At 33.4% G+C, this 11,298-nt stretch overlaps 2 protein-coding genes and 1 pseudogene across 2 annotated transcripts; all 3 read right to left on the reverse strand.

Moving 5' to 3' along the window:
* Positions 1 to 3,180: 3,180 nt before the first annotated feature.
* Positions 3,181 to 3,891, reverse strand: LOC106315039 (annotated as a pseudogene).
* A 203-nt stretch (positions 3,892 to 4,094) lies between these two features.
* Positions 4,095 to 4,976, reverse strand: LOC106315040 (glutathione S-transferase T2-like). Its single transcript, XM_013752814.1, has one exon. It carries the CDS (start codon positions 4,974 to 4,976, stop codon positions 4,095 to 4,097), a length of 882 nt encoding a protein of 293 aa, XP_013608268.1.
* A 1,404-nt stretch (positions 4,977 to 6,380) lies between these two features.
* LOC106315041 (ran-binding protein 1 homolog c) lies at positions 6,381 to 7,906 on the reverse strand. The gene is given in 5 exon segments (XM_013752815.1): positions 6,381 to 6,664; positions 6,858 to 6,929; positions 7,449 to 7,499; positions 7,502 to 7,542; positions 7,677 to 7,906. Coding segments are annotated over 5 exon segments (492 nt in total). The 5' UTR covers positions 7,844 to 7,906; the 3' UTR covers positions 6,381 to 6,503.
* Positions 7,907 to 11,298: the final 3,392 nt, after the last annotated feature.

Here is an 11,298-nt window from a genome sequence, read left to right on the forward strand (position 1 = left end):
TACAAACAAAAATTACAAATTTTTAATTTTATTTATATTATATATATCACGCAAGCACATAATAAGATTTGCAACTAAAATAACTTAAGAAAATATGAAAAATATTTTATAAACTTTAAGAACTAGTGAGATTAAATCAGACTTTAAATTATGATACTGTTTTTATGTTGTTTTCTATTTATTTAAATTTTTTGTATCAAATATTTTAATATGAAATAATAATAAAATTAATATATTTATATTATTAAATCTATTTTATTTGATAAAAAATATTTCTATTTTATATATCACCATATATTAAAATTTATTTCCAATTTTGAAATTATAAATAAGGCCAATTTGATGATTTTAATTATTTGTGGCACTTTACAAACAAATAAAATGACAAAAACTAAAAGATAATAATTTAAAAAATAAATCAATATATTTTAAAATGGACTGACACGTTTCAGTTACGAAGTATGTTTTAGCTATTTATTATAAGTTTAGGTATGCAATTCAAATTCCTATTTAGTTTAGGAATGTTTTGGCACGTTAATATTGTTTGGATATGTATTTTTCCTGACTTCATAGTGCGGAGATGAATAAGCGTTTTTTCCTCCACTTACTAGTAGTATACTGCGAAGATTGAAATACATACAAGTGTACGCAGAAAAATGGAAAAAAAAAATGCAATTTGAATATTCAAGAAACAGAGAACAGCTCAAAAGTGACCTATTAGTACTTGTGTTGACAGAGGAAATTAAATTGGCGAGGCAAGAGATGGAAAATGGCTTTAAAACATGGAGCTTTTATTTGCTCTCGTGGTGGAGCCGTTGGTATTTTGGGTTTAGGGGTCCGTCCAAATTAAAATGTTGGGCCCTAAATTAACTATCCGTTTGTTTTACTCTTTTCGGAACACCACATCATCCCCTCTCTTGCTGCAACAAAACAAACACAAACCACTTACACTTTGCTTTGTGATATCCACCAAAGGTGTTGGAGTCTGCTTTAGTCAACCTGATTGAGATGATTTAATTGCAAGACTAAGTGGATTATTTACTCATAATCATCAGATTAGGATAATGATTGTGGTCTGAAAGAAAGTTGAAAGCTACAATGATAATAATAATTTGATGACATATAACTAGAATCTTAAGCCAAAACACTTATTACAACAAGAACAAAAATATCATAAGATGTTATTCAATAAGAGCAACATTATTGGGAGGACTAATTTTTGAGTCATTAGGTTAATTTATTATTATTTGTATGGTAAGAAACAAAGCTAAGAAACAATCCCAAAAGTGTAGATTATTGGTAGGACTTTTTGTTGTTCCTTAGTAAATTAATTGTTTATTTTTAATAAGTAATGACATATAAGAGATAAGTTTAAAATAAAACATATAACATTAAAATTGAAAACATAAGGAAATAACAAAGTTGCCAAAAAAAAAAAAATTTACAAACATCATAAATTAAAGCAAACAAACATTTTATTCAATTGATATAAACTTATAAATTATATGTTATTTAGAAGATGTCCAAATTTAGCCCATATATTTTCAATCAAATCATTTTTTAGTTGCTGATGGGCTTGTCTGTTCCGAACTTTTGTTCGACAATCAATTGTATTCCCGAGATTTGTAGCCATATTGACGGAATATATGTAAGATCCACATCTTCTCCTTGTTGAAATTCGAAAACATCATACTGAGTGAATGAATCTCGTTCATCTTCCACAATCATATTATGGAGTATGATGCATGCTCTCATAATATTTGCTATTTTATCTTTATCCCATAAATTAAATGGATTTTTGACAACGGCAAATCTAGCTTGGAGAACTTCAAATGCACGCTTAACATCTTTTCGCACAACTTATTGGGTTTTAGCAAATAAAGAATTTTTCGGACCCTGTGGTAGTCGGATAGATTGAATAAAAGTCGTCCATTTCGGATAAATACCATCTGTGAGATAGTAAACCAAATGGTACTCCGTTCCGTTGACATAGAAATTGACTTTCGGAGCTATTCCGTTAATAATGTCATCAAATACAGGTGATCTATCAAGAATATTAAGATCTTTCATTGTACTTGGAGCTCCAAAAAAGGCGTGTCATATCCAGAGGTCATATGAAGCTACCGCCTCCAACACAATAGTTGGTTTTTCGGTTCCTCGAGAATACATTCCTTTCCAAGAGGTGGGGGAATTCTTCCACTCCCAATGCATACAGTCAATACTTCCAACCATCCCGGGGAATCCACGTTGTTCGCCAATATGGAGTAGTCTTTCAAGATCCTCTGGTGTGGGACGTCTTAGGTATTCATCGCCAAACAAGTGGATTATTCCTGCAGTAAAACGGTGCAAACATTTTCGAGCTGTTGTTTCACCAAGTCGTACATATTCGTCAACTGTATCCGCCCCACCACCATATACCAATTGACGAATTGCTGCAGTACATTTTTGAAGTGGTGATAGACCAGACCGTCTGACTGCATCTTCTGTTGGTTGAAAATACTTTACTTCTGTGGAAAGACGATGCACAATACGCATGAAAAATGATTTGTTCATTCGAAACCGTGTCCAAAATAAATAGTGAGGGTATGTTGGCGTCTCACTAAAATAATCATTCCAGAGTTTATTGTGGCCTTCTTCCCAGTTTCTCTCAATAAAAATACGTTTTTTTTGCTCTTTTGGTTATAGAATAACAGCATAGTTTTCAAAAACTTCTTCAAATGGTGTTTCAAACTCAGCATCATCATCTTTGTGGTAATGATAATGGGATGAAGACGCCATTTAAACTGGAAAAAAATAGAAAATGTTTTCGAGAGACGGTTTGTAATGGGAGAAGATGATTTGTAATGGGAGAAGATATCTCATATTTATAGCCTAAAGTGGAGCTTGTGATAATAGATGTCTGACATTACCGTGATGCTTACATTTATAAAAGTATCCATCTTGTGATAATAGATGTCTAACACTCCTGTGATGCTTATATTTTCTCTTCTTGTCGAACAAACAAACAAATACATGTGATCAGACAATATAAACTTCTCTTCTTGGCACAGGAAATAGACATATGGGAAAAAAATATAATCATACAACGGATTGAAAATATAATCATACATCAGTTTCATAAGTTATTAGACATGATACAATACCTGAGTCATTACATAAGTTTCATACAATCCCGAGTCATTACATAAGTTTCATATAATCCCGAGTTTCATACAATCCTAATCATAAGAAAAACACAACTTTATCAGTTTAAACATGATACAATACCGAGTTTCATAAAATCCGAATCATTACATAACATACACCTTGATCAGTTTACTTAAAAATGAGGACCAAACCTATTAGAACAAACACAATAACCACTACACCAACAACGAATTCAAAGCCATGCGTAAACCTTGATTTCTTCTTAGCTAAATCACACACTATCTGCTCAAGTCTAACCAGCTTCTGCTCAGTGTCATTATGGAGTTCCTTAAAGTGGGTAAGTTGTGTCTCATAGTCACTCAAGAAGGTTAGGAAATCTACCTTTTCAGCCAGCTGCCCGGTCTGTGTTTGCATAGCTCTCATCTCCTCCATAACCGCCACATCCCACCATTTCCAAACATGGCACTCTCCGTCGTCAGCATTCTCACAGGTGTAGTATCTTCTGCCTGGATCATTTCTTGTGTACGATGTTGCTACAAGAGGGTCACCACCACAGTAGCATGTCTTCGGGAATCCAAACTCAACCTCAGGTTGCGGAGGGTACTGAAGACGCTGGGCATTATTGTAGCTAATCTCAGCTTGGTCCAGCAGAATATCAGCTTATGTTTGGTTGTAGCCACTGTCTGCTGAGCCTAAACCATACTCCTACTCAGAAGGTTGTGTATAGCTATAATCTTGTCCCATTTGTTCCTACACAAGAAAAAAAATTACATAGTCATTATACACTAGAAACATAGTTAGAAATAAGATAATATTACACAATAAGTTAGAAACATGAAACATGAAACAGGAAATATTAATAAGTTATGACAGAAGCAGAAAATATTAGAAACATGAACATAAGAAGCATGAAGTACAAACATAATCATTATTCACTAGAAACATAATTAGAAATACTCTGCCAGGAGTTTATTCTTCACAGTTTCTTCAGTCTCACTAAGTGGTTCCTTTTTAGCAAGGAGAGTATCCAATATGGCCAGCTTTGACAGTTTCTCCTTCGTCGCCAAATCTTCCATCTTCAGCTCCCACATGCTCTTATAATCAGAAAGAGCCTTCCCTTGAGCATTATTCCTTCTTGCTTTTGCAGCCTTGATACCTTCAGGCCGGATCTCATGGTCACCAACAGTGGTGCTTGAAGATTGGGAACCACCCTCACAACATTTTCTCTTTGAACTGCCACTAGCTTGAGGAGTGTTCAGGTTTATCCATTTCTGCTCATACCTCAACACACACCACGCATGTTCAAGGTTAAACTTTAAGTTGTGATCAGAGTAGAAGAAGTTATGAGCCACCTTTAGAACGTCATTGTCATTCTGACCGCTGCAATTTTGTCTCTCTGCAGCAACGTATGCGGCACAGAACTTGTTCGTCAGATCATTGATTTTCTGCCACCTCTGTTTACAATGGAGATGCTCACCCTTTAAAGACAACTCTCTACCATGCGGGCTTGTTGCGAAGTATTCTCCTACTCGTTTCCAGAAGGTCCCTGACTTTTGATCATTTCCTACAACAACATCCTTAGATGTGTTTAGCCAGGCGCTGATTAGAACCTCGTCATCAGTTGGGGTCCATTTCCTTCTCTCCCGACGCTCCACTAGTGTGGCTTCAGGTTGACCTGGAGCCTCAGATTGTTGGGAACTGAAAGGAGGGATTTCTGAGGCTCCAAAGTTCACAGTAGAAGGAAAACTTCCATAAGGAAAGTTTTCTTGTTGACTGTTAAGAAGGCCTACATAACTTGAACGCTGACTATATGGATTCCTTGAATCCATAGCAAGAAGAACAGAGAAGGGAAGGAGATAGAGAAATGATTACGGGTTTTAGAGGACAGAAAGAAGATTAGGGAGATTATATGAAAGAATGAATGATGGTTGGTATTAAATAGGAGAAACTGTAACAAGTAATAAGTTACAAACACCTAACCATTATCTACCAAAGTCTAATCAGAAGTTATTACACATTACACAACTACAAAGCTATCAAGTCTCGTTTACAATTTCATTAAATTTAAAGGGGTTTTGGTTTCAGACAAACTTCAATACAACCAGACTACGTAATTCATCTTAGTTACTTTCCATTAAATTCAAATACGATTTGATTCCAACCAAACTTGACTTCTTGCCTTGTCGATTCATTTTACCAACTATCTAGCACAAAACAAGATTTGGTTGCCTTCTCAATTCATTTTAACATTAACCACAACAGTCAAATTAAAAACAACTAACCACTACCAGTATTCGGTGAATCTAACAAAATGATAGACCATAGCTCAATTGAATGTGAGATGGGTGTTCTTGTTGATTAAAGAGTTAAAGAGTAGATCGAGAACTACAACAGACGAACTATGTGAGACGGCAATCATAACATCAGCGAATCTAACAAACTACAAGTTACCATGCAATCTAACAATAACAACTACTCGACCTCAATTCGATTTACTCAAACACAAACCATACAATCAGAAACGACATTCATATCATCACAACAAATAAGAGAGAAAAAAAAATCAGAAACGACATTCATATCATTCATACAATCAGAAACGACATTCATATCATCGACAATAACAAGGACATCCTATATAACTCATAACGGAAAAAAAAAGAAGCCACTAGCCTCAGAACAGACGAACTACAACAGCGAATCATATCATCAGCGAATCTAACAAACATCAAGTTAACATGCAATCTGACAATAACAACTATTGGACCTTAAGTTAACATGCAACCTATGCGGAGTTCGTAGATCGACAATAACAAGGACATCCTCTATATCTCATAACGGAAAAAAAAAATTAAACTCATAACAGAGGAGGAACACATACCGTTTAGATTGGAAACGACGGAGAAGTTTGGATGAGAGAATAGATCGGTTTCGAGTGAGCGAACGGAGAGGTTTCGCCGTCGAGAGAGAAATCACCGGACAAGCTGTCGAGAAGTTTCGCCGTCGCCGTCGAGAGAGAATCAGATGAAGGAGAAAACTGATTTGGAGACCGCTACGCGACTTTGCCCTACACGACTTCCGCACCCAATCGCATGCTGCCAGGTGGAAGTAAGGACCATGTCGAAAACACCTTAATTAAGGTCTGTGTTGCTCTAATTTCCGTCTTTTTGATTTAAATTTCGGCCCAATTTACCTAAGAACTCAGTTAAGACCCGGCGATAATGTTGCTCTAACAGAGGGCAAAGAGTCAAACTTTTAGAGATGACAAAGGAATGACTCCTTTTAAAGCAACCATCATGTTCGATGCCAGAGCATATATTATATGATAATAGAGTAATCATTGTGACGTAATGTGATCAGGTGTTCACGTCCGTTTTCTTCTCTTCTTCTTCTTCCTTGTTTGTTTCTCTCTCTTCCTTTGCAGGGCTTTCTCCTTCTCCTTTTTCTTTGGTCTTTTCTTCAGTTTTTTTATCAACAGCCGAGAGATTCTCAAGTAAACCAGCAGCTTCGTCCCCATCTTGCTATCTTTTTTTTTTTTTTTTTTTTTATAATTCTGGTATATGGGCAGCCACCTTCCCAACTATCCCTCCGAAAGGGGTCCAGCGCCCCAACGGAAGAGATGTTAAATCCGTTGTGACCAAGGCTCGAACCCGGGTGGCGGGCAGTACAGCTGTACCTCCTTTACCACTAAGCTACTAGCACTTGGTTACCATCTTGCTATCTTTGCCCTACTTGCTGGCTTTCAGCTATTTCAGTGAACTTCTCCATAAACGTTTTGCAATCTGTTGATGCAATAATTTCCATTTGAGTATTTAAAATCCAACGAAATAATGCAGACATCACAATACCTAAACTCATATATTTTTAACCATCACAGCTAAGAAAGAGCACCAGCATGCATCTTACAGTTCAAGTCAAACATAAATACGATTATAGTAGTAGCCTAACATCTGAGACGTACTACAGAACTAGGTTACCTGTGCATTAAGTGATGAGACCTACAACCTCAGATACCAACCAACCAAGTCTTGGACAATGACCTCATGTTATCTCATAAGGCTGACCAAAACGATACGTCTCCTTGAAGCTATAACATGAGGTAACATTCCAAGTACTACCACTACAAAAGCACTTGTGTTTTCATTTAAGAAACTTCCGGATCACACAAGTCACAGCTACAGAATAGTGACTTCAATCTTCGTTAACCGCATTTGATCATAGAATAGGATGGTGATAGCTGGTTCATTCAAAACCTAAATTAAAAAAAAGAAAAACTGAAGATTCTACAAATATACTTTTACTCTCAATAGACGCAAATCTAATGCAGAAGAGTTCATCCTTCAACTCGCCGTGGAAAAATCGGTAGCGTGCCATAAACACGACTTTTCATTCCCACTATGCAGAAGAGTTCATCCTTCAACTCATCCCACACGAAACTGCACAGAGAACACACTTCGTATACAATAATAATACATAAGCTTTAGCTCAAACAATCAGATCAGAGGTTAAGTGGAGATAGCGAAACTCACTGAGGTGATTGGCGCAGATCAAGGACGGCGTCTTCGTCTTCCTCGCCGGTTGTGACCGCAACTTCCTCGAGCCTGACGATCGGAGCTACTTGAGCTCCGGTGTCCTCAGCTTCGTGGACTTCCGCATCTTCTTCGCGGTGCTCGTGCTCTGGCTCAGTGCTCGCCATTTTCTCTATGGAACTGTCAAAAAGTGGTGTGTGACTAGACTACTGTACTGTGTGCGCTCTGCAACTTGCTCACTCGACTTGGGAGAGACGAAGAATCCGAACCAGAAAAATCTTAGTCTCAATCAATTTGGCCCATTAACGGCCCATTAAATAAACAGCGTTTTACTAATGTTGAATACAAGTGTCAACGCTACTCAAATGTGCTCTAGAAGGAGACATGGACTGAATTAAAGAGGAGTTACAACCAATGAATAATCAATGAGTGTGTTGCATTAGTGGAGTAAAAAAATATGATAATACACACTCTACGTATGTGGATGAAGCCCGACGTGAGGTCATGCATCTAAAAGATCTCACGTTAAAAACTAAAGTAATTAATATTGTTTATACCTTCAATAAATAAAATATATAAATTAGCCAAAAATAAAAACAAATTTAAGTTTTATTTGATTAGATAAGTGATTAAATTAATAATAATAAGAATTATCCAAAATCTAAAAAAAATAAAAACAATTCCTATATATATATTGTGTTTTATCCAAAAAATATATTTTAATAAAAGGGTTAAAATAGAAAAGATAAAATTAATAATGTATTATTGTAGTTTTTTTATTAGTAACTAGATTTTGATCCGCGCTTTTAAAGAACGAAAGCGTTATCTTAATAAAGAATTTTTTTCTTTAGTGTACATATTTTATGTATTTTTATTTATGTATAACTTATATTTAATTAATATAAATGATTTGTTTACTTGCTAATTTTTATTATATAATTATATGAGAATCAAAATAGATTAACCCGTTTAATTAACCCGTTTTGCATTAATTTTAATAGTACTGAATTGGAATTGGTATATTTAGATATGCAAACTGAAATATAAAATTAATTAGTGTTTTAAAACTGCACCGGTCGGTTCCGACCGGGACTCAGACAGCTATCTGGATTAGTTCACTGACAAAATCAAATCTAAAGAACTTGTAAACACATATAAAGTCGTCGAACCGGTTCGACTCGTTAAACTGCAAAACCAATTTTGAATTTTTTTAAGGATCTCTCGCAACCAGTGTTTTGAAACCCGACCTGGATCCGCGGTTGAACCGGTAAACCCGACAATCCAGAAAAAAATCCGGTTTGGATTTTGCGAAAAACTCATTATTTAGAAACCCACAAAAACCCAGTAAAACCCAGAACTCGATACCGGTTGAACCACTGGTTGTACCAATAAATAATTTTTACTTTTTAAAAATTTTTAATTATGTTTTTAGATTATGTTTTATATTCTAAATTTCTAATTAAGAAGTTATATACTGAAAAAAAAAGTTAGGTTTTTCCTTTTCACTTTTATATTTGTGATTTTTAGATTTTAATGAAGATTTCACTATGTCACTTGAAGAAAATAAAGTGAACGATGGTAGAGAGAACCAAAACTAGTTGATGTGATTTGGTGTTTATTTATTTTTGTTATTGATAATTTATTATAATAATTTTTTACTTTTGGTTTATTTTGTATTTGAAATTTAATTTATTATTCACATTAAACATTTAAATATTATAAATTTTATGTCTTGATTTTTTTAGATGTCATAACTCTTACCTTGTTAGACAAAATTATAAATAGTCTAAACTATTTTTTGATATTTTGTATATCAAATGAAAATAAAAATATAGAAATTAAAGCTAAGTATTTTCTGAATGTTATTAAACATAAAAATATACATATCCAAACTATTATTTTATGTTTATAAAAACATTTAGAAAATATTAAAATTTGTTTCTATATTTTTATTTACATAGCTGATATATTATTATATAATAAAATTAATTCATTTATTAACCCGCGGTTCGCCCGCGGTTGACCCAGTGACCCAGCGACCCGGTAAGTCGTCCGGTTCAGTGTCCAGGTCGGGTTTAAAAACATTGCTCGCAACCAATGTTTTTAAACCCAACCCGAACACTGAACCGGACTATTTACCGGATCGCTGGGTCGAACGCGGGTGAACCACAGGTTAATAAATAAATTAATTTTATTATATAAAAATATAAAAACTAAATTTTAATATTTTCTAACACATAAAATAATAGTTTGAATATGTATATATTTTATGTTTAAAAACATTTAGAAAATACTTACCTTAAGTTTTTATATTTTTTATTTTTATTTGATATACAAAATATCAAAAAATAGTTTAGACTATTTAAAATTTCATGTAACAAGATAAGAGTTATGACATCTAAAAAAATCAAGACATAAAGTTTATAAATATTTAAATGTCTAATGTGAATAATAAATTAAATTACAAATCCAAAATAAACCAAAAGTAAAAGATCATTGTAATAAATTGTCAATAACGGAAATAAACTAACACCAATCACATCAACTAATTTTAGTTATTTATAACTTCGTTGACTTCATTTTCTTCGGATGGCATAGTGAAATTTTCACTAAAATCTAAAAATCACAAATATAAAACTGAAAAGGGAAAACGTAACTTTTTTTTTTGTCAGCACCTAACTTCTTAACTGGAAACTTAGAATATAAAACATAATTAAAAACTAAAGAAAGTAAAAGTTATTTATTGGTTCAACATGTATCGGGTTCCGGGTTTTAGTGGTTTTCTATGGGTTTTTGTGGGTTTCTAAATATTGGGTTTTTAACAAAATTTAAACCGGATTTTTTCTGGGTCACCGGGTTTATCGGTTCAACTGCGGGTTCAGGTCAGGTTTCAAAACACTGCTCACAACTATTTTTTGGCTTTTTTGTTTTATTCTTTACATACACTATCATTTGTATTGATCTTTTTATGAGTTTGCTTACTTTTATATATAAGATATTATAATGATTAACATTTAATAATATTTTACAGAAACTTAGAAATTTAAGATTAGGAAAGGGTGACATGCTCCGGTTTTGGAGAAGATAATGTTGAAAAAAATTGGTTTTCAAGGGTATTAAACATGGTTTTTCCTAAATAGTAAATCCCCTATACATTATTTGTGAAACATTACAACTTTTTTTTGTAGCCACATGTCATTACTAGGATGATTCTTAGAATTATTAGAGAAATAGGTTGGTCCATCTAATTATATAATAAGCTTTTTATTAAACTAACCATAAATTCATTATTAATGTCATTTATTATTTTCTTAAATAAAGATTACGGAATTACGTAATGTGGGTAAAGTATATATGACAATTAATGATTTTGAATAATAAAGATCTGATAAAAAATGTATCTTCTATCAAATTTGTTTAATTTAAAACTATTAAAATAATTTAAAAAAAAACACAATAACCATATTATAAAAATTTAGATTTTTCTGTGTATTTTATATTTTGAATTTTAAAAAATGACTATAAATTACTAAAACTGTTAAAAGTCTCACATTCAAATTTTGCGATCCATGGTTTAAAATTTTTGTTATGACAAAATACAAATGATTACAAAATCATATAA

The sequence above is a fragment of the Brassica oleracea genome, chromosome C9, assembly GCF_000695525.1.
Source record: "Brassica oleracea var. oleracea cultivar TO1000 chromosome C9, BOL, whole genome shotgun sequence".
Classification (NCBI taxonomy): domain Eukaryota; kingdom Viridiplantae; phylum Streptophyta; class Magnoliopsida; order Brassicales; family Brassicaceae; genus Brassica; species Brassica oleracea.

Excerpts from the sequence above, each read along its gene's own strand:
- LOC106315040 (XM_013752814.1), bottom strand. The coding sequence starts at position 4,976 with ATGGATTCAAGGAATCCATATAGTCAGCGTTCAAGTTATGTAGGCCTT.